The 25,451-nt window shown below is 36.0% G+C and overlaps 2 protein-coding genes across 2 annotated transcripts in view; one reads left to right on the top strand and one right to left on the bottom strand.

The window, feature by feature from the left end:
* LOC145252797 (osmotic avoidance abnormal protein 3-like) overlaps positions 1–25,451 on the top strand; it is a 2,582,558-nt gene that overhangs the window by 2,064,971 nt on the left and 492,136 nt on the right. The gene's annotated exons all lie outside the window — the stretch shown is intronic.
* LOC145252412 (uncharacterized) lies at positions 18,657–19,365 on the bottom strand. The gene is given in 3 exon segments (XM_080111801.1): positions 18,657–18,967; positions 19,002–19,139; positions 19,202–19,365. Coding segments are annotated over 3 exon segments (420 nt in total). The 5' UTR covers positions 19,335–19,365; the 3' UTR covers positions 18,657–18,818.

Here is a 25,451-nt window from a genome sequence, read left to right on the forward strand (position 1 = left end):
AAAGGGGAAATGACGTTGTCCATGCGTGTGTGTATGTGAGTACATGTGTGTACGTTAGCGTGTGTGTGTGCATACACGTGAATGTGAGTGTATATACGCGAACGTGAATATATGTACGTGTGTGGACGTGGGCGCGTATGTTTGTGTGCGCGTATGTATATGACAAGTAATATGGCTTTAAATGTGAACGCGTGTTTTTGTGTGAGACGAGAAAAGGCTCGCGCAATGTGCAGCTGCTATTGCACACAAAAATCACTATTTTTATTACTTTAAACGAAATAAATGTTCAGAAACTAAAGCTGCCTTTATAAATGCTGGCAACCACCACAAAAAGGTTATAGAAAATATGAGAGAATCTTTTGCCCATACTACATACTAAAGTAGCTGATCAGAGATTTGATTTGCACAAGTTTTGGTGCAGAGCAAACAGGGTTCTGAACAGATGTGTATCTTCCATCTAAACCCTAACCCGAATGGCCCTGAAATGATTATGTCAGCATTTGACAAAGCTAAACTCTTCGCCAGGAACTCTGCATTAAACTCCACCCTGAGCGATTAGGGCAATTTACTCCCTAAATTTTCTCATAGAAGTGAAAATACTATAAGCAACATTCATATATCTGTCCAAGACGTCCTCAGATTTATCAACGGTCCTTGATATGACCTTAAACTATATCCAGTAGTTAGGCCACAGCTTGTGGGCTTTGTGGAGTGTGGAGCCACCCTTTAATTACCATTGCTCCCAGGTCCACTCTGACCCGGAGTGGTAGTACCTGTTAGGGTTCCAACTATGGGTTAAATAGAAACAGACGTGAAAACAACAAATATATTCTATTAAAAAAATTTTCTTCCAAATCTTTGGATTTGGCATTAAATAACCCGAAAAGGGTTGATATGCCGTAAAACAAAAACAAACAAACAAACAAACAAACAAGATTTATCAACAACCTTGATTACAGCACAGCAACTGACTCTGACAGCATTCCAATCATAGTGATCCAAAACTGCAACCGACACTAGCTTCCATATTAACAAATTTAGTTAAACGCTGCCTTAAAAAGAGATGCTTCTCAAGTTCCTGGAAAACCTTGACAGTCTGCCAGTATTTAAAAATACGAGTTATCATTCCTCTGTTTCTCAGTATGGACCAATCCGTCTTTGGTGATTGGTGATTCTAGTTTATATAGACATTTTCTAATCATGGTGATATAGGATAAGCAATGGCATCCATTGTCCCACATTTTCGAATAGCCTTGTGCCTAATTTATTAAAGTTAAATATTTTCTGCTAATATTACAAAAGTGTAGTATCTTTTCTAATGCTGCACTTAGTTTTTTTCTGTCCCCCGTCAGTGTAGGGGAAGTCCTTCTAGACTGAGACTGTTTTTATTTCTGTTCCAATCCAGAGTACTCCTTTTAAAGGGAGTTGGATTTTCCCTACGTAAAAATCTGACCTTGAGTCTAACTTTGCCCTGGTAGGGATGTAACTAAATAGAAACAACCGCATAGCATCAGATAAACATATACATACGCATATATATGCGTGTATATATACATACGCATATATATATATGCGTGTTGCTGGTCTTTTTGTGTCTTTTTTTTGTGCTGCGAAATCAGTTTTGCTCAGAGAAATTAAATCAGAATTCACGCAGAAAAGATTTCGTGAAATCTTTAAAAACAAATACTTTGAAACGTGAGATAAGCATATTTTATTATGCATGAAGTTGAATTATAATCATGGCGTAAGCTACATAAAATGTTTGATAAAACGGATAACTAGCAATAGGGAGTTAAGCCTAGGGAAAAATAATTTTTTGATTACTTTTTTTCTTTCTTCTTGAGTCAACGTGTTGGAGTCTAATAAAAACCAAAAAATAAAAAAAAAAAATTTGAAGGAAGATTTAATGAGGAATTGGTTTCTGGCACAGATTATGGACCACAAAGACATAATCTTTAACTAACAACACACAGTTTCTCTACAGTTTATTCATTTACACGAATTTACGTTTCAGACCCGTCTTCCAAATCGTGAAGACTAGCAAGCCTCACTTCAAGATCTAGTTCTAATGACAACATCCGAGAATTGTTTGAGAAATGCTCATAGTCCACTCGGGAAGCCGATTACCTTGTAATATTGGTAGACATCACCCTTAATTCTCAAGCTAAGAACTCGTTGCTCAAAATGAAAGGATGCATCAAAAGGGCTGATTGGAAAGCCATCAGATAACACATACGAGGTACCCCATAGACTAATATCTTATATCTTTCTGCTGAACAGTGTACGAATGAGACAACTGAATGATGCAAAGTACATTTTCCAACACGAAAGTACTAATATAACGCAGTTGCTGGCTCTGTCATTTAAGTAACTGTTACGTCATGGTATAAAATGCATATGGAGGCATAAAACTCGAAGGAAAAAAGAAGAGGAAAAGAAAAGGAAACAGTTCGTGACGATTTGAAAGGTACGCTCGACAAACACGCGGTGTCTTCTCCTATCACCCCCTTCGAAAGAGATCTGGCCAACCTGTTGGTCTGGGAAATAAATTACGTCAGCAAAACATCGGATTGTAGCTAAAAGATCTGCAGGTCTGAAAATTGAAAAAGCTTTTTAGAAAAATGGCGAATTTCTGTTGTAAATACATGTCGGCGAATTGCCTGTGAAACCAGATGAATTGAATAACTTTTTACTTTCACTTAAAAAAAAATGTATCAACGTTTCCTTTTCTTTGCTCGTCTCTACGTACAACGTGCTAGGCCCATTTTAAAATGAATAAGAACGTTACACTATAGCAATTTGATAAAACAGATAACGAAAATGATCTAAGCTTGGTATAAACTTCTGATTCATTTTTTTTGTCTTTGGAAAAAAAAAATGGGTTAGAGACTGAAAAGAAAAACAAATTTGAAGGACTATTTTAGTTAACTTTTTTTACACGGTGGTCACCACTTATCAAGACCCGGAAGCCACTCAGAGATAAGGGTTATTGCAAGTACAGTACGTTAGTGTGGAGATTTGATGAAGTGTTTACTTAAGGGGGCGGTTCATTAGGAATTTGTTAACGTTGGACTTGAAGACATCCAAGTTGTAGTCAGATGGGAAGCAGGCAGACGGAACAGAGTTCCACAGGCGTGCAGTTCTAAGAAAGAAGCTTTGTTCATGGAATCCCCGTTTTGATTTAGGCACGGATAAAGAGTGGGGGAAATTGTTCACAGTGGATTCAGCTAGACGGATGTTTCTTGTGAAATATTGGCGAGGGGGGACGAGAGATTGGAGTTCAGACGAGCACCTGCCATGGAAATAATGATAAAACAAGGATAGGCTCGCAACGTCTCTCGTGTGGGAGAGAGGTTGCAGGGTAGAGAAAAGGGCATCCCCACTAAGCCACGAAGTCTATTTTGTACTCTGCCAAGGCAGGATAGGCTGTTTTAGCAGCTCCTGCCCAGATATGGCAGCAGTATTCCATTCTTGGACGTACTTGGCTTTTATATAGATAGAGAATTGCATCAGTAGTGAGATATCTTCTGGAGCGGTAGAAGGATCCCACCATCTTTCCAGCGACCTTGGCAACAGACTTGATGTACGTGTTCCATTTCAGATCAGGAGTAAAGGACAAACCCAGAAGCTTGTCAAAACACGGGGCTTCTCCTAGACGAGAGCCATCCATTTCAATTGGATAATATGTCAGTTGGATAATAGCCAAAAATCAACTAAGATTAATGTACAAATGTATGTATATTTACGCATGCGTATAAGAGCAGTTTTAGTCGATTTATGTTTGCCAAGTTCTCACTACTTTCAATTTGGATTCCTTAGCAACTATTTTAACCGAGTAAAAAAAAACATAAAAGAAAACGGTCCATAAAAAATGCAATCGTTTGAGCCACCTCGTTTCGCTATGCGACTTTTCGTCTCGGTTGAGATACAGTTTGAACGGCCCTGTCGGTGGGGCATTAGAATACGCCGACTGCCCCCCTGCAGAGGGTAAAAGTCCCTCAATGGGGGTCCTGGATATGACCTTAAACTATATCCAGTGGTGAGGCTCCAGCTTGTGGGCTTTGGGGAGTGTGGAGCCACCCTTTAATTACCATTGCTCCCAGGTCCACTCTGACACGGAGTGGTAGTACCTGTTAGGGTCCCAACTATGGGTTAAATAGAAACTGACCTGAAAACAACAAATATATTCTATTAAAAAAAAAATTTCTTCAAAATCTTTGCATTCGGCATTAAATAACCCGAAAAGGGTTGATATGCCGTAAAACAAAAACAACCAACCAACAGTTTGAACAGATGGAGACAGACAAACAGACAGACAGAAAAACATAGTGAGTTTTATAAATGTGATTACGGTTTGAATAATATTGGCAATGGCTAAGCGGTTAATGACACGGAATGAAAATCTGGGTGTGCCAAGTTCGAATCCAGTTGTTTGCACAGAAACACGTTCATCAAACCAACACTTGTGCTTAACCTTCTGGAAAAGATGTATATAAAATAGTATTGGTTATCTTCATGGCTGTTGATCCATTGGCAAAGTGTAGTATCTGTGCTGATGTCACATTCGCATTTTCTGTACTCGATCAGCGAACGCAGATCCTTCTAGATAGTGAGTCAATTCTAATTTATTTTCCAATCTAGAGTGCTCCTTCTGTTAGAACTGGATTTTCCCCATATTTGAAAAGCGACCTTGTGTCTAATTTTGCTCTCGTGGGGAGACAAGTGAATAAGAAAAATTGGCCATCTTGTTTATGGAATGTGTGATTTCAGAGAAAGCCGCATGGTTTCATCGACAGGAATTGAGTCGTCATTGTTCGACTGTACATCTATTGTGACAAATTGTCAATTCATAATTACTCCTGGAACAGCGATAAAATATCGTTAGCAAAAAACAGACGAAACAATATTTTTGTGTTTATGAATGTTTTGCAATCAGTCGGAATGTCGACTTTGGGTTAAGAACGGGCGGGGGTGGCTTGCACATAAACATATTGATGTTATCTGCCTTGTTTTTCTTAAAGATTGACCTTGTTTGTAGAAGTTCAATATCTATCAGTTATTCGGTTATTAGTAAAGTAATAAATGAATTATGAGAGAGAGAGAGAGAGAGGGGGAGGGAGAGAGAGATAGAAAAGAAGGTGATATAATGGAAATAAAAAAGAAGGAAATAAAAGAAAGATTTTTTTGGGGGGGTAAGAGAATACAAATAAGAAAAACAAAAAATATTAAAAAGAGAAAGAAAATCAGACCTAATAGGTGATGCTCTTTCTCTTCCCTATTTTCATGGCAAGTGCTCGACTGAACTCCAATCTATGGTCCCCTTTTGCCAAGCTTTCACAAAATAATACTCAATTGCCCACAATCACTATAAAAAATGTCCCCATTCTCTATCTGTGCCTAAATCTAAACGCAGATTTCATAAACAAAGCTTTTTTCTCAGAACTGCCCGCCTTTGGAACACTGTTCCGCTGGCCTGCTTCCTGGTTGAATACAGTATGGTAGGTAACCTGTAAATCTAATGACATAATAATTACAAGAATGCTTCTGCGCTACGAAACCGGCGCTGTCAAGAATTGAACATTTAACATGCTGAAAGAAATAAACGGTAAAATGGACAACGTCTTAAAATTTAAAATATAGATATTTTATCATTTATTTGTATATATATATATATATATATATATATATATATATATATATATATATATGATTGCAACGTCTTGTCAGACGAGTGCCACTCCCTCAGACACTTAATGTCTATGAGCCCAAAAATTACTTCTTTTTTTTTAGTCCTACTGGTGAATTCACACGCTCAAGTAGGTATGACACTGAAGACGGTCATTGAGATCAATTATTACATGCTTCTAGCATTTCAAGCCTCCACGCGTCAGAACTTTTCCATCGCCACAGGACCATTTTTATAGACAAATGCCTGAGGGAGTATCTATACAAATATGATGTTACAGAGTCTTAGCTTTGTACGACAGCTAAGTCTCTCTCTCCGTTCAAAATGTTGAGATCCAGCAACAAGCAAGAGCAAGATAGCCAGCAACAATTAAACTGCAGACCAGCTTAATGCGGGTACTGGTCTCTCGCTTTATGGTTTTTTAAATCAGAGATTTCCTTTAGCTAGTAAGGTTGCCTTCACCACAGCTTACAGGAGCCCTCTCCACCCCAACACACACATACATACACACAAACACACACGGTGCTAGTTGGCTGTTGACTCCGAAAAAGGGTTCATTCGCCCTTTGGAAGGCCTTGTTTTTAATCCTTCAGGGAGACTAGCCACCCTCCTCACCAAACAAGTCTGGTGGGGGAACCAGTTTAGTCGCCGGTGACCCGACCATGAGGCAGGTAGTACTGGGTTACATGGTACCAGTAGCATATGACATGACCTGACAATAATATATATATATATATATACACACACACACACACACATATATATATATATATATATATATATATATATATATATATATATATATATATATATATATGGGGGTTTAAAAGAATAAGAATAAGATAGATTATTTAAGATGTAACTCATCAGGATAATGCAAAGCACAACCAATTCTTTTGGAGCTTATATAGATTATCAATAAAATAAAAAAAATGAAAATATATTAATATATACTGATGCATATAGATTTATTCGTTTATTCAATAAGGATTTGACATCAGTTAGGGGTGTATGATAAGTAAGAATTCTTTATACCATAGTATTTCGAAGCGTAATGCTTCTCATCAAAAAAAGATAGAAGATTCAATATAATAGGGATGCGACGTCTAGCTATAGTTACATCGGCTTGTAAATACCATGGTATAAAAAGTTATTACTTACCTACACCCCTGACTGATGTATCATCCTTATGGAGTAAATTAATAAATCTGTATGTATTAGTATATATTTTTATATTGTCGTTTTTTTTTTATCTTATTGATAGTCATATATATAACAGAGAGAGAGAGAGAGATAGAGAGAGAGAGAGAGCGAGAGCGAGAGAGAGAAGACACGCACAAAAGCACACAGATAAGAGGGAATTAAAGAGAGAGAGAGAGAAAGAGAGAGAGATAATGTTAGCGACAGAGAGAGAGAGAGAGAAAGAGAGAGAGATAATGTTAGCGACAGAGAGAGAGAGAGTGTGTATGTTGGATAGAAAGAGAACAAAAAGAAAAAAATTATATAATGAAATAAAAAAGAGAGAGAATAAAGGAAAAATGGTTAAAGAAAAAACAAAAATAATAATGCGGGAGAGAGATAGAGAGATAGATAGAGAGATAGAGACAGAGATAGAGAGAGAGGGGGGAGAGAGAGAAGTAATTTGCTTTGACCTCTTTCTTGATAGTTTATAGTTATTTTGAAATTAGAAAATGTTGATTGTTTCTGTCGACCAATAGAAATCGCAATTTCATCTCCTGTTCGCTTCCCCACCAATCGTTGCGGCGTAAAAATACTCTTTACAAATAACGACGTCTTGGATCCATAATCGTTGATCAAATCAAATGCGATTTCAGTGTTTACGCCACTTTGTTTTTGCAATGGCGTCCGATGATATTTCAGAAATAATTTACCTGCGTTATTTGTCTTGAGCAGTTACGTAATAGCTGAAGGGGAAAGTATAAGAACTATTGTATCTATGGACAATGCGAGACCATTTTTTTTTCTGTTATCCAAAACCGGGTGCCCGGACTTGACGCGTTATATAGACACTCTTGTCTCGTCAAATCTCGTTGAACGAGAAGTTGGGTGCTGCATTCGGTCTCTCTTTAGTTTTATTTTCAGATAGAAAACACGTGTGTTAAATTCGTTTACGTTACAACTTGTTATATTTATAAGAAAAGACGCTTATCCTGCTTCGACAAAGTTCAAAACCGACTTCATAACCTAGTAGGTGATACCCTTTTCTCTTCCCTGTAACTTTTTTTTTTTACTTATGTTCACCCCTTACAAAGCACTTGGACGTAAGGGGCTACTATTTGGGTCCATGTCTAGGAAAGATTAACAAGATATTTATTACATTTAAACTTCTGCATATCAGTACAACTAGTGAAGTAGGCAGCAGGAATGGAATTCCAAAGTTTAGCTGTTCGAGGGAAGAAACTATTAGAATGAAAAGCTTTCTGGCATTTAGGGATAACAACATTGAAGGGGTTAGATTTTGTTGTTAAAAAGGTCTCTCAGGGATATGTACGTCGAGGGGGTACAAGTGAAACAAGTTCACCAGAACACATTCCATTAAAATATTTGTAAAACAGGCACAGTGATGCAACATTGTGGCGATGAGACAGGGGCTGGAGCTTAGTTGATAAAATGGGACCGATTAAATTGACAACTCTTTTTTGGACTTTATCTAATTGTGAGAGACTAGTGGTAGATGCACCAACCCAGATGTGGCAACAATACTCCATGCATGGGTGAATGGTGGCCTTGTAAAGGTACAGGATACTCTCAGGCGTGAGTAGTCTTCTCGTTTGATAAAGGGAACCCACCTTCTTTGCAGCAGCCTTTGCAATGTCCTCTATGTATTTGTTCCAGTTGGTTTGAAGACTAAACGATTACAGACTATATTATAATGGTTGAAACAACTGCAAATGCATAACAACGCTTACTAAATTTATTGATTAAATTGACAACTCTTTTTTGGACTTTATCTAATTGTGAGAGACTAGTTGTAGATCCACAAGCCCAGATTTGGCAACAATACTCCATGCATGGGCGAATGGTAGCCTTTTAGAGGTACAAGAGAGACGTTGCCAACCTGTGTCTGCTCTATCTTTATTTTTATGACAAGTGCTCGTCTAAGCTTCAATCTATGGTTCCCCTCTTGCGAAACTTTCACTAAAAAACAATCGTCTATCGACAACAGCCATAAAATCTCCCCAAAGTGTAGTATCTGTTCTTCCGATGCTACACTTTAATTTCGTATTCTCTCTCAGTGGAGGAGAAATCCTTCACCACTTAGAAAATTTTTTATTTTTGTTTCCTTTCTCCACATTAAAAAACGACCTTGGTGTTTAACTGTGCCCTCGTGGAGTGGCATTGAAAATAGGTACTCTCCATCTGTACCTAAATTTAAACGCAAATTCTATGAACAGAGCTTCTTTCCTAGAACTGCCTGCCTCTGGAACTCTGTTCCGCGGGGCTGCTTTCTAGCTAGCTACAATATGATCATCTTCAAGTCCAATGTAAACAAGTTCTTGTTGAACCGCCCCCCCCCAAATCCATGTCTACATCATTTCTACCGATAACTATCAATACATTGTTGTATCAGTGGCTACAGTACATTGATCAACCCTTATACTTGAATGGCTTTCGGGTCTTAATAATTCTGACAGTTATCCTCATCCTGATTTTTTTTTTCAGATATTTTTGTCAATAAATGAACATTTGTAAAAATATTAAAACGTCTTTTTATCACATATCAAGGATAGTTTGTTTTTATAATTCTCTTATGTTACCATGAAATGTATTCTGTTCGAGGTTATGGTTAATGAAGAGCATTAGAGTATTGTTATCACATCTGGGCTGGTGCAGCTACCACTAGTCCCCCCTCCCTTTTAGGCAGGCCCCGCACTATAAACCAAACTTTAACCTCTAGTTTCCATCTTCCCTGACTCTATTGACATGCAGAATTGTAATGTGAACAGACATCTCGCTGCTCAACTCCCTAGATAGTATCCATGCAGATATGGTCCTAAATAGTAGCCTCTTACATCCATGTGACTTGCTTTTGTGAATAAGTGCAAAGGTAATTAATTAATTAATCAAGGTTAGGGTTTCATATGTGTAACTGTCAATGTAATGACTGGAATAGATTATTCAGTTTCAGACTCGTTTTACTATTTCCAGATAGGTATAAAATGTATCCTTTGTAATATGTGTATAATGTTTATATGGTTTTAGTTTCCTGGATGAAAATCCACTGAAACTCCTGTGTTTATCAAATAGTGCTCGAGGAATGAACAGGGCATGTTAATAATATGTTGGTACTTTTGCATAATTTAAATATATATATATAAAATCTCTGTGGAAATTTCCACCTCCCCAACCCCCCCCCCAAAAAAAATTGACTGAACAAAAAGTCTTGAAAAAAAAACAACTTTTATTTACACCTAACAATTTACGGTGAAAAAAGTAAAACTGTCATCTTTTCTTGAAGAAGAAAAAAGAAAAAAAAACTTTTTGTTCATAAATATTTTGCAAAAATAAAAATTTAAAAAATATATTTTCAGTCCTTTAAAGGTATGTTTTTTTATTTTTGATTATTTGCATTCGTATTTTTTTCCGGTTTGTTTGTTTTTAAATTAATCTGCGTCTGTTACAACGTTCGGCTTAAAGCGATGATTTCTGGTCTCGCCCGATCTATGCTTATACAAACATTATTTGTTACATATGTGCATTCATGTTTCAGTACTGCCTCTTCGCAGAGAGACCATATCATCAGGCCAAAAATCATTATCAATGCTAAAATTCAAGAACCTTATATATAAAAGTTTTGACACTTGTGAATTTGTGTGTCAGTACATTTTTTTTTTCGAGAATCAGTCTGGAACAGAAAATTAAATAAAATACTCCACAGAATTCAAAATTGGTGAAAACACAAGTATATTACAAATAATTGTTTCACTGTGTAATGAAATTTATATAAAAACTGTAGCGTAGGTTATCGGTGTAAAAAATTGGCAATTGTGCATAAAACTAGACCCTAACTTTCAAAAACGCCAGTAGGTCTGTCTGTTGAGGTATGGAAGCACAAAATGGACACAATACTTTTTGAAACTGCTAAAACTGTAACAAAAAATGTCACACATGGTTTTATTTTCTGTTTCCGTAAATAAATATATTTTAAATACCTAAACAGTTTGACAAAATATATAGCATTAACTTATATAAACATAGTTATTTGAAAAGATATGTGATTAAAAATAAAACATCAATGATGAAACTGTTTACGTATTTCTATACATTTTTATTATGAGGGGGTGAAAAAAGAAACAAAACATATAGTTAACTATAAATATAGTTTAACAGTTTTAAAATGTGATTATTCCACATATGTTAGAAAAACATGAAATTCAAACAACATAATAAGTATGAATACAGTAGATAATATTACCGAAACATTTATTTTTTTAAATCGGTGATGATCGCATTTGATTGCGCAGGTTTAAATAAAGTATATTTAAATAAAGTACATATAAAAACGTAACTGTGTTTGAAAAAAGATATAATTAATTACTGGAACAAATGTACAAAGCGAGCGAGAGAAAGAGGAAATCAATGTTTGTTGTTCTTTTTCTTCGGCATCGCCGTGAAATGTTTTTTTTTTCTTTGGCACAGAAATAAATTAAAAAGCGAGTAAGCGAGAGAGAGAAGAGAGCGAGAGAAAAAGAGTTGGGAAGAATATATACAGAAAGAGATAGGAAGTGAGAAAGAGAGAGAGATGATACAAACTGACGCTGTAAAATGAAAGAAAATGAACGTAGCATTTTACTCAGAGAGCAAAAGTAGGTGAGCGACGCCATATTTTAATGGTACATTAGCGTTCGTTTAGTATGCAAATACTGTTAATCCGGGACATAGGAATAGTCAGAGCTCAGTCAATAAGATTGAGTGGAATTAGTCTGGGGAGACTTCATTATTTTTTAATTGAAAAAGGAAAAATTATGTTATGTCTATGAGTTTATGATCCAGTTACGAAGGGTGCAAGCACGGTATATGTATAATTTGTATACTTCATCCCGGTGTTGACTGGGGGAGGTAAGAGGACTTGGTATTTACAGGGAAAAATAGGAACTACTTCCTCTAACGATGGTTGTGATCTTGATGATGTTGCTCCTAGGATAAAATGTAAGACTTTATTATAACGACTAAATGTGTCTAAAATTTCGTTCTAAAGTTACATGAGATAGTGGCTAATAGTCTTGACATAATAAATTTGTATGCGGCATCTGTTGTTGCAAAAGGAGAATTTCTGCAATCAGAACATTATATATACATATGCAAGAACACACATACATACATATGCATGACACATACATACACACACCCATACATATACATATAAACACATACATATGGACACATACATATATATACATAAATACATACACATACATACAGACACATACGCATAAATGTGGGGGCTAAATAAGTAACCAAAAGTTAGTAAAAATAAGTAAGTAGATAAGTGCATTACTAATAGTATTCCATAAACATATAGACACAAATACATACACAAATACATACACACATACATACACACATACGTACACATATATATGTAAAGAATTATATTAGAAGATATGAGGAGTAACAAGGATAAAGACTAGTAGTAGATAGTGGTATATATATATATATATATATATATATATATATATATATATATAAAAGCGAAAATGTATGTATGTATGTATGTATGTTCGTTTTTCTATATGTCAACAAAAGGCTTTTTTTCAGAAAAGCGGTGGCTCGCTTCACAACGTTTTAAAACTTTTTATATAACATATAAATCGTAATATCTCACAGTTAACAACGAAGCTCGCCTGTCTATTTGATTTGCTCGATTTCGGGAAGATAAATATTCAACATTTGTCGCTCGCCGCATGTGGGTTAGTCTTTTTCCGATAACATCTTGGGGGGGAAGCGTTCAGCAGTAAATGAATACTATCCCGCAGTCAAACTTGACCTCATTAACTCATTAAAACGGGCACCTGCCAAATCCAGGTAATTAAATAAATTCAAACGTGTTTCCGTTAGCATCTCGCGGTGGGGCAATGGTTAACGTCGCACGTTTTTTTTTTTTTTTTTTCACACTTTAATTTACAACTTTGCCTCAACGGTTCGGGTTCGATCCTCATACTTACTTTTTTTAACCCCCACCCCCCCACCCCCGGAGTTTCCACACACACCTCCAAACACCCGGGCAACGCCGGGTACCCCTCGCTAGTATAGCATAAAATAAAATAGCTTCCTTCTTGCGAACTGCGGTGGGTCCCCAACTAGAGCAGGTAATCAATCGATTTGCTTAATAAATGGGCGATTTCACCGATTTCGATTATGGTAAAAGTATTGGAAATATGGTACATTTATTGATCCTCATTCAATCCCGGACAACGTCGAGTCTCCCTGCTAGCCAGTTAATGAAAGACAATAAACTGACATCTATCTAGAAAAGTGAAAACTTTTCTGACAAGAATGATAAATCTGCTGGAATAAAATAAAAAATAAGACCAATAAATTTTATAACGTAATAAAAGGATAATAATAAACATATAAAATGGAAAATATTAATTAAAAAGAAATAAAACGCCTTTGGATATCAGAAATATAACGATGATCAGAATAATGAAAATTATATGTGACTCGATAAATAAAGCTTAAAATCATTGGAATTTCCGTCGAGTCTCTCCGGCAGGGAAATATCAAAATTACTTTTGTGTTAGATTTGACACGCTGCTCACAAAAAGGGTTGGGATGATGTGTGATGAGGGTCGTAGGTAAGTAGATAATGAGTGCCTGGGGGTAAATAAGATATAAAGGAAATATGCTGATGTATTGGAGGTGCAGGGGTGAGCAATGGGTTAGATGACGAAAGAAAATGGGTGATATGGGTGTGGTTCGAATGATCTGTGAAGCTGAAAGCAAAACGGATCATCAAAAAGAAAAAGAAATGGATACCAGCAATTATGGGACTTCCGGTCTGGATCAACAAGGATTACGATAATGACGGATCTTTTTATTTTTATATTATTAAATTAAAAAGTTAAACTCTTGTTGGTTTATCGCAGTGCACTTTTAATAAATGGATATCTTTTTACTAAGAAAGTTAGCATTTATCAAGGAACAAAAGCCACTCGAGGATAAGTGTTAATGATTGTGAGGTGGCCGCTGAGACAGGACCGTGACGATCGGTAATAGTGGAAATTGGGTAGAAATTGATTATTTAAGAGGGCGTCTCAAGAACAACTTGTTTACATTATACTTGAAAACGATTATGCTATAGTTAGCTGGAAAGCAATCCTGCAGTATTGTGTTCCACACGCGAACAGTTCTAGGACATTAATTTGTTTATAGAATTTTCGTTTAGTTTCAAGCACAGATAGAGAGTAAGAATAATTGTTAACAAAAGCATTTATTACTGTTATTCTCTCATCTCGTCACCACCTAAAAGTTTCTCACTGCAACATGTCCATCTAACCTGGTGAGTGTTTCTCTTTATTCCGGCCACACGTTGGCAATAGCTGGCCCATTCTCGCCTTCACTTTACACATCCGTCTCCTTCAGCGTCGATTTTTTTTCTTACCGACCACGTGATGTGCTTTTTTTTTTCTTTTTCGCCAAACACAAGCCCGAACACACTTGCTAATTTGCATACACTTGCTAATTTGCATACCCGTTCAAACGCTGCTCCTGCTGCTAAGACATCCGTCCTGCGCCTACCGCTGATATTTTCATACACACTCATATGCACTCTGTTACTCAGTATTTAAACTAAAGCGCAAATAAGGAACGATAACTCTTGCTTAAAGAATAATATTCCGAGAAAATTTATAGAATAAAATATCATATTCAGGTTATTCAAACTACTATTTTCATCTTAGTTGCTATTTTCACAACGTATCGGACGATATAACCTCCGCTCTTCTTTAGCTATGTCTCTTTTTAATAAGAGAATTTTTATGTTGTACTTAGGAACCTATATAGAATTTCGAATTAAAATCTTTTCCGGGTTTGTATTACTGTACACATAGATTCGAAAAAGTTGTCAGAAAACAAATATATAACAAATAAATGTTATCAAATGCAAGATAAGTTACTTTTCTACCTAACTGGATATATTGTTTTGTGTTTTTATTTAATGTAACATGTTTATTCAGCTCGAAAAATATACAGTGTTTACCGATGTATTAGAAAATTTAAAATGGCGCCGGACTCTGTTGAACACGGTAAGTTTGGGAAAATGAGTTAAAAATAAAAAAAACTATGCAAAATACTGCTAGAAACTCGCTCAATATATGTTACCATGACATAAGCTGACATATATCGGTGGGTTTCTAACAGTATTTAACAGTAACAGAGATAGACGCGTTACGCAAGTGACTCGAGAGCTACAGGGAAAGACGTGTCCTAAACATGGCCGGACAAAGAAAGAGTACAACGTGTTCGACACAGCAGAGTCTTGTTAGGTACATTAGAGTACAATAAGACTTTTGAACAAGAGACAAGACGTTATTCTGGAAGTACCTGTAAATAAATGTCTGTTGTTTCAATTAAAAAAAATAAGTTGAATTCTTTCCATGGTTTTGTTTCTTTGTGACTGCCTGCATACGACGTGTGGATACGAGTGTTGACATCTAACAAATATGTTACAAATCAAGATTAGGTTCAAAACGTTCCGAGCGAAAATTATAAAAAGACAAAAAAAAAATTAATAATAAAAAGGCGAGAGAGAGAGAGAAATGTTTTAAATAGTTGCTTGGTGAGGTGAAAAGCTCATTGAACTGACATTTATAAGCGGGACTGATAAACATGGCTTGCGTTGGGGAGAAGGCCATGTTGAACACAAACAAATAAAGAAAAACAGGAAAAAGTCTGGACAAGAAAATGCCAACATAAAAAGAATTGATTTTGTTCGAAAGTTTAAATACCAAAATGAACCATTATTAATTCTGGCATAATGTTTTATGAGTTATGGATTTATGACCCGCCCCAATCACTAAATCTATAGTACGACACAGTGGGATAGTATTTTTTTTTTTTTAAACAAACTACTCTTTGTTTCTAAATTTTTGAGATGAGGATTGGTTATTCGCATTATTTGGATTTATTGGGCTACTGTTCTCATCTTGAGTGTCATTTTCACAACGTTTCGGTCGAGTTACGCAACGATTTGTGGCGCAGTGGTAAAATTACTTAGAAAAATCAATTATAAAAGTGATATTCTTCTGAAAATTGAAAGTTCAATTGTCAGTGCGGGCGACCGAAAAATACAATTTCGAATTACTTAGAACCTCTATCCAGTCATGGCTGACGAAACGAGAGCATGCTACAACCGTGAAGTAAATAAAGGGTTCTGTTCAAAATTTTGTCCGCATTCTCGAGTTCGAGAGAAACATTCCCGAGTTCGACCTTATACACTTGAAGAAGGTTGGGGGTTACATCGACTGAAATGTTGTGAAAATGACGCTCTAATTGAGAACAGTAACCCGATGAATCAAAATAATACAAACTACTCCGTCTCTACGTAAATCTAAATGCAGATTCCATGAACAAAGCTTACTTCCTAGAACTGCCCGCCTGTGGAACTCTGTTTCGCTGGCCTGCTTTCCAGCTGACTAAAATATGGCCATCTTCAAGTCTGATGTAAACAAGTTCTTGTTGAGCCGTTCCCTTAAATAATCAAATTATACCCAATTTCCACCGCTAACGATTACTACGTTGTTATCCCGGTGATCACCATACACTCTTTAACTCTTATCCTCGAGTGGCCTCCAGGCCTTGATAAGTGGTGACTCCTTGTAAAAAGAACCATAATGTTTGAGGATTTTGGAGATAAGGATTGATAATTTGGATTATTGGGTTTATTCCAACTACTATTTTCATATTGATTCACAGTGTTTCGGCCGATGTACCCTCTGACCTTCTTCAGGTGAATCTCGTCGAATTTGGAAACCAAGCATCCAGAAAGAAAGACATAACTCGATATTTAATGGAAACAAAATATATTGATTACTGTGTTCTCCGTTCATTCCGAGGCTGCTACCACCTTCATATCTTTTTTTTTTAATTCAATTTTCATCCCAAACAAACACAGCGCCACTTTGAAGTAGGGGGCTACTATTAGTGACATAAGTTGCAGGGGTATTATGAAGAGAAATGAGTAGCAAGATGTCTGTTCACATGACACTTAAACTTCTGCATGTCAGTACAGTTGGGAAAGGGAGTTCCAAAGTCTACCAGTTCTGGAAAAGAAACTACTGGAGCAGAAGGCTTTCTTACACCTACGGATATCTACTGTGAAGGGGTGGGATTTAGCTGCTTGTCGGGTTTGTTGGAAGTATTCACGTCGAGGGGGTACAAGTGCTTGTAGTTCGTCAGAGCATTCACCATTAAAGTACTTGTAGAACAAGCAAAGGGATGCAACATTTCGTCGATGGGACAGAGGCTGAAGCCTAGATGACAGTTCAGGTCCTATACGGTTGGCTACTCTCTTTAGAACCTTATTTAGGAGTTAGAGACAAGTAACAGATGCACCAACCGAAATTTGACAACAATACTCCATACATGGGCGAATGGTGGCCTTATAGAGGTACAGGATACTTTTAGGCATAAATAGTTTTCTAGCACGGTAGAGAGAGCCCGCCTTCTTCACAGCAGCCTTGTCTTGTTTACTTTTATTTGCTTTTGATTTCTTTCCAAGGCTTGTTCTTCTTTTTTCTTTTTATCTCTTGCTTTCCTTCACTATCTTGCAATAGTTTCGATATAACAAAAGAGTATGATTAAAATGTTGTAAGTTCCTACTGACCAATCAGATAAAGCCACGTTCTCCTAGCAACCAATCAGAAACCAGAATTGCTCTATTTTTTTGCTCTTTGCCTGCAAAATTATAAAGTCTGAAACTTCTATTGAACAGCTACCCACCGGAAAGTCTTCATCTCTAGGACTTGTACTCTACCTATCAAAAACTCTTCTGAAATTAAACATCAATTTCATCATCATCATATTGTATAAATCCGAAGCATTGGCATTGGTTTCTCCGATATTTATCAAATCAAAATTCTTTCTAGAAAGACATCGGATTCTTATGGGAGAGGCCACATAAAGGTTGCCAATATTCTAACTGAAAATGTTTCTATGGAGTGAACTGGATTCGAACTTGGTATATCCAGATTGTCAGTTACGGGAGGAACGTTGTGAAGGTTAACAACGTCCTAAGTAAAAATAAATTTTGTAGAATGAATTGGATTCGAACTTGAGGCACCTACGTGGTCAGTTTGTGTTGGTAATCACTAGACTATCGTCACCACTCTCTTAAAAAGTTCATTGGTTGATTGTTTTGTTTTACGGCATATCAACCCTTTTCAGGTCGTTTAATGCCGAATCTGGTGATTTTGAAGAACGATTTTTTAATATAGTGTATTTATTTTTCTTAAAAAGTGATTTTATATTGGATTTAAATTGGAGAGGCCTCCTGAGTGCTGCTGAAACCGTTCATTCCCAGCCTGCTTTCACCTTAGTATCTGATCGTAGCACTTCATTTGTTTCTTTTTTTACTTTTTTACTTTTTTTTTCATCTCTAGATTTTTTTTCGTATTTCTCTTATTTTTCCATCTCTTTATCTATTTTTTCTTGGTTTTGCCCCCCTTTACACCCGTTTATTCTCTCTCTCTCTCTCTCTCTCTCTATCTCTCTCTCTCTCTCTCTCTCTCTCAGTTGCTTATCCATCTGTCCTTTACTATTCATCCTTCTTTAATCCTTTAACCGTATCCTTTTCTTTCTTTTCCGGCTTCTCTTCTCATTTTATATCTTGCTCTTCATCTCTTTTTCAGCCTCCAGTCTCTATTCATCTCTTTTTCCTCTTTTCAGCAATTTTCTTTTTTTTCTTTTTTCATCTTTTGTTACCCTTTCTTTTCTCCTCAATGCGTCTCTCTTTTCCTTTCTTTTCATATCCATTTCTCCTCTCTCCTCCTCTCTTTCTATTTATCTTCCCTCCTCTGTTCATCTCTCTTTCTCTCTTTTTTCCTATTTTAATCTTCATTTCCTCCCTCTTCATCTTTCTTTCCTCCCTCTCCATCTTTCTTTTCCCTAATTACATCTCTTTTCCCTCTCTGCATCTCTCTTTTCCGTTCATCTCCCCCATCTTCCTTATTTCTATCTCACTTTCCCCTCTCACCATCTCTCTTTTCCCTGTTTCCATGTCTTCTATGCCTCTCTCCATCTCTCTTTTTTTTTCTCTCTCTCTCTCTCCATCTTTCGTCCCTCCTCTCTCCACCCATCTTTCTCTTCTTTTTTTTATCTCTCTTCATGTCTATTCAACTCATTTTTCATTTCTCTTTCTTGCTTTTTCCTTCTCTCTTCCTATCTTCGTCTTTCTTTTCTTTCTTTTTTTTTAATTTCTTTCTATTTTTCTCTCTTTACCTTTAGTTGCAGCTGTCTCATCTTTTTTTAATCCTTCCCCCCCTTTCTGTCTGCTCCTCCCTTTTGCTTCTTCCTTCTCAATATTATCGCTGTGACTACTACTACTACTACTACTACTACTACTACTACTACTACTTCTTCTCCTTCTTCTTCTTTTAATACTAAAATTTTCTAATATTATTTTCATTATATTTCATAAGAATAATCACACAGTTTATAATGGATTAAAAACAACTCATTATTACCAAGCGTTAACTAAATTGTTGATATTAAACTAAGCTTAAATGCAAACGAGATTAAAAGATATTTTTTTAATTCTGGTTAGCCATTTAATATTAATCTCATTTAATTTGAGATCCACTATTAATTTCAAATTCTCTGCACCAGAAATAATTTTATTGCCAATTTTTAATATTTTAGACAAATTTATAATAAACTATCAAGAAGACCCGGCATTGCTCGGGATTGAATGATGATCACTGTCATATACTTTTTCGCTATCTCCGTAACATAGTATCTCTCCATAGTCGGAATATGCTGAAATATTTTTAAAAATCTGGTTTAATATCTTGTGCATATGGTTTGAATGTCATTAATATTTGATTTATGTATTTAAAGTTTTAAAGGGGGTCCGGCATTCCGGCATATTTCTCGAGATATTTCATTGTTCAATTCCTTCTCACGTTTTCTAGACGGTGATAGATGATTTGGCGTCCCCAACAAAACATCTTTCAACAGATATTTTAACTGAAGGAAATTATCACATTCCTAGACGAATTATTATTATCCGTATTCACTTTGGCCATTATCATGCTGTGCACCCTTAAAAAAAGGAAAGTGGAATATTCCAAATAAACCTTGTCACCCCCTAAAAGGAAAGTGGAATATTCCAAATTATCTGATAAAACATAAAATTGGTGTCACTTTTAAGGCAAAGCTAATAAAAATTATTTGTTCTTCTTGGCCCTCGGGCCAAGATCAAAGTGTAGTATCTGTTCCGGCAGATACTGCAAGCAAAGACCATATGTGGGGGCGACCCCACATATAAGACCTTGGTCAATGTAGGGGCAACCCTTCATACCAATTGTCACTATCCAGCTCCCCTACTCCCCGGGGAGTTGGTCCCCATTTCCCCTTCACTCCTCACATTAAAAATCGGCCTTGTGCCTAATTTGCTCGGTGGGGGAGCAAATAAATACCACCTGTTCCGGCAGATACTGCAAGCGGAGACCAGATGTGGGGGCAACCCCACATGCCTGACCTTTAACCAGCTCCCATTTCCCACCTCTCGGGAGCTGGTCCCCTTTTTCCCTTCCCCTTCCCTTCACTCCTCACATTAAAAATCGGCCTTGTGCCTAATTTGCTCGGTGGGGGAGCAAATAAATCCCATCTGTTCCGGCAGATACTACAAGCAAAGACCATATGTGGGGGCAACCCCACATATAACTTATTGGTCAATGTAGGGGAAACCCTTCATACCAATTGTCACTATCCAGCTCCCCTATTCCCCGGGGAGCTGTTCCCCATTTCTCCAATCTCTCCACATTAAAAAACGGCCTTGTGCCTAATTTGCTCAGTGGGGAAGCAAATAAATACACTGATCTTCAGATGCTACATTTCAATTTATTATTATTAGTAGTAGTAGTATTAGTATTTGTATTATTATTATTAGTAGTAGTAGTAGTAGTAGTAGTAGTAGTAGTAGTAGTAGTAGTAGTAGTAGAAGTAGTAGTAGTTGGCCGGTGTAACGTAAAATATTCCCCTGTAAAAATCTTCTTTTTTATATATAAGAAAGAAAAGACTATTTTTAAGATCGGATTTTTTCGATTTTCGATACTTTTTGGATGTGTCAGTAGCTGAATGCTATATCGTCCAGAAGCCAACAAATCTTTTTTTTTAAGAAGGAATGATTTATTATTATTATCATTAGTAGTAGTAGTAGTAGTAATAGTAGTAGTAGTATCATTATTATAAGTAGTTTGGCGTAAAAATGTTTCTTTTCTGTAGAAAATATGTTTATTTACTTTTTAGAATGTTTCACATAAACAAGCTAACAATTACAAGAAGTAAATATTACACATTTATTAAATAAAAGTAAGAATTGTCCACATTGTTCCACTTATTTCAATATAACACGCTAATAATAAATAATGAAAAAAAAATATTCTAATATTACATATTATATATAATATAATACATAATATCTGTTGGGAGATGTTTCGTCGGGGACGCCGAATCCTCTATCACCGTCTAAAACTGTATAACTGTACCTATGCTGAGACAAGGGAATAGAATGTACTAATACTAACAACATTTCCCCATTCTATGGAGTTTCAAAAATTAATACTTTCCTTCTAAGGGGAAATAACTAGCAGAGTAAAATAAAGAACTTATTGTATAACTAGCTGGACGCCTGGCGTTGCCCGGTCATACAATACGCTTAAATATGATATTTTAATTTATGCAGATTGCGTATGTATTATTATAGAATCAGTCCTCTATTGATTATTATATATTACGAGGAATAATTTGCCTGGTGGACTAATTTGCGATAAATAAATAAATAATGCTGACAATGTCGTTTATCAAATTCCGTCTGTATTTGTTTACAATATCACGTTAGTTGATCTTTGGGCTTGGCGATGAATGCCCGGAAAAGACATTTTTGATTAATGTTTAGTTTTAAAATATGCAAACGAAGAAGAGATTTGCGGCGATTTTAAATGGTAACTCTTCTTTTATCCTAAATTGAACTCGTTAATAAAAAAAAAAATTAAAATAAAATGGTGAGGTACTCCCGGGCTTGAACAGGAGATCATTCGATCTGTAGTCGAAAGCTCTATCACTTAGCTATATGTCTAGATGTCAACAAATCTGTTTTGTTTTTTTTTAAGAAGAAATGATTTGCTGAGATTTTATTATTTCTCTTGACCGGTGTAACGTAAAATATGCTCCTGTCAAATTATTATTTTTTTTATCTATAAGAAAGAAAGATCGGATTTTTCTTATCGGATGAATTTCTGTACAAAACATAACTAAGAACACTGCCAGACATATAAATTACCTTTGTGTAAAATTTACAAAAGATAGGCTCAGCCGTTTCGGAACTTATAAGAAAGGAACTCACGCACACACACACACACAAACAAACACACACACACAAAGTGACTTTATATAAGTGTAGGTGCAGATTAAGCATATTTTATCGACTGTGTACATTGATACAGACAAAATGAATATATCTGCGTATATTTACACATTATCGCAATATATACGTGTGTTAATGCGCACATATAGAAGTCACGATGTGTGTGTATCTATAGGCACACCTTCCAAATATAAGTGGTTATGACATTTTAATAACAGCCATGTTTCTTTTTTTTTTTTTTTTTGTATTCACTTCTGCTTGTCTAGAATTTTGACTGCTTCAATCAACCGAAGGCTATGTCTCTGTGTTGAATGAAAATTGTTTTAATTTCTTTTAATTTCGATTTTGTCTACAAATAAATGGCAACAAAATGACTGTGGCAATTACAAAACAAAGCAGCAGAAAACATATCTGGTATCACCAATTGGTTGGGAACTGAACTATTTCAAAACATATGCTTTTTTCGGTTAATTGACTTTTATTTTTAAATAAACGCACATCTCGAAGATTTGCGAAATTTGTCGTATGTAATATAGAAGAGAATAAATAGGAATTCTTAATATACGTCAACTGCTCGGTCGTGAAATACGTTTAAATATGATATTTTAATTCATGCAGATCTCATATTTATTATTATAGAGGAAATTCTCTATTGATTATTATATTGTACCCAATATATAGAAGTGATTTCTAAAGTTTTTTTTTTTAATATGACTTGGGAGCAATCAGCTAGAATCGAAACTAAAATCTATAACTCTATAGCCTTATTCGTTATCATCTGAGCTAAGTCCATATCCATATAAAAAGTTTAAAACAATAACGTGGTTAAAGGTATAGTTCTTTTTTCTTTTTTCTTTTTTTGCTTGAGACAACTACATTTTTTTATTTCAATAATGCCTTTACACACAAGAGGTTATCTTTTACGGATCTGAATCCAAATTTGAATTGTGGTAAGTGAATTTTTTGCGATATTTAAAAATACAGAAGCTATGCAAAGTTATTCAGTCACCACCTGAACGACCCAAAATCTACTGAAAAGCCAATCTTTGATAATGAGAATAGTGTAGCAGTTAAAGAGAACTATTTTCTCTGGTGAATCAATGCCCCCGCCCCTCTGAGTTCTTTGGTCACATGCTGACCTATCAGCTAACAGGGCGCATTGATTCATCTGCTCCCTAAAAAATCTTGAGGGAACGTCAGTCAGTCAGGACCAGATCTTCAGCCAAGTAACACCTCTTCTCTCGCCCCCGTCCACTGGACATTTTTGATTCAGCATCGACGGCCTCCACTGGAGACAACTGCTATTATCTGAGGACAACACAGTACTGACTGTTCCTTCTTCCTTTTTCATAGCCCGGCCTGCCAGTTCCTGCTACCAATAAATATTCTTAGTTGCTATTGTTAAAAAGAAGTTTGTTGTTATTTTATGCTGTGTTATTTGATAGATTTTATTAGGAAGGTAAAACCATTACCTTTCCTAAAATGGTCTTAAATAATAGACGCAAAACATTGGACATATTAGGAGAGCATTACTTGTTGAAAGAAACCCCAAAATTATCTCATATGCCTAAAAACTTTTATTAAATTCATTTTTATAAATATTTTTAAAAAATAGACCAACTGTAGTTTAGGGCGACCAGATGATTTCGTCTTTAATGCTTAGTACATTGAAACACATCATTTTTCTTTTTTCTGGATTGCTCTATGTGTGGTATGTTTCGCCTTGGTCAGACGGCCTACATATTTGAAAGATAGAAGCCAATCTCTGATAACGCGAAACATCTTAAATGATGAACGCAAACAATTGTACGTATTAAAAGAAGATTATTTGCAGAAAAAAAAATCCAAAATTATTTATCTATAAGGTCTCTAAAACTTAAAAATTTTTTTTTTTTTTTACTCATGTTCACCCCTTACAAAGCATATCGCCACTTGGACGTAAGGGGCTACTATTTGGGGCCATGTCTAGGAAAGATTAACAAGATATTTGTTTATGGTACATTTAAACTTCTGCATATCAATACAGCCAGGGAAGCAGGCAGCAGGAAGGGAATTCCAAAGTCTAGCTGTTTGAGGGAAGAAACTATTAGAATAGAAAGCTTTCTGGCATTTAAGGGACAACAACATTGAAGGGGTGAGATTTTGTTTTTAAGCAGGTCTCTCAGGGATATGTACGTCGAGGGGGTACAAGTGAAACAAGTTCATCAGAACACATTCTATTAAAATATTTGTAAAACAGGCACAGTGATGCAACATTGTGGCGATGAGACAGGGACTGGAGCTTAGTTGATAAAGTGGGACCGATTAGATTAACAACTCTCTTTGGACTTTATCTAATTGTGAGAGACTATTGGTAGATGCACCAGCCCAGATGTGGCAACAATTCTCCATGCATGGGCGAATGGTGGCCTTGTAAAGGTACAGGATACTTTCAGGCGTGAGTAGTCTTCTCGTTTGATAAGGGGGAACCCACCTTCTTTGCAGCAGCCTTTGCAATGTCCTCTATGTATTTGTTCCAGTTTGTATTGAAGACTAAACGATTACAGACTATATTATAATGGTTGAAACAACTGCAAATGCCTAACAACGCTTACTAAATTTAGTTTTATAAATAATAAAAATAGACCGTCTGTAGTCGAGGCCAACCAGAAGGTTTCATTTTTATTTGCTAGTACACTGAAATTTTCCTGGGTTGTTCTATTTACTTTTGATCCTCTAATGCCGAGCATTTAGAAAGAAAGGATCAGATACCATTTTTGAGAATTTGGTTTCATTCCACGACGGATTGAACCCTGGTATTCCAATCCATTAATGAACACTAGTCAATACGCCAGGGATGTCAGTATAAATGAGAACCAACTGTAGTCGAGGGTGACTCAAAAGTTTCCTTTTCATTGACTACTATACGAAGATGTAAGGAAGGGTGGTACTCCTTTCCCTGGATAACTCCACTTAACCTTGATCCGCACCTTGTAATGCTAATTGTTGAGCGAGAAGGTATGAAGTACCATTTTTTGAGTTTGGTATGACTTTATGGAAGATTGAATTTTGACTCTCAGCTTATTAGCAAAGAAGGTGGGCTCCCTCTTCCGTGTTAGAAAACTACTCACACCTGAGAGTATCCAATATCTTTTCAAAGCCACAATTTGCACATGC

Source organism: Euprymna scolopes, chromosome 29 (genome assembly GCF_053919585.1).
Source record: "Euprymna scolopes isolate OS-2025 chromosome 29, ASM5391958v1, whole genome shotgun sequence".
In the NCBI taxonomy this organism is placed as follows: Eukaryota; Metazoa; Mollusca; class Cephalopoda; order Sepiida; family Sepiolidae; genus Euprymna; species Euprymna scolopes.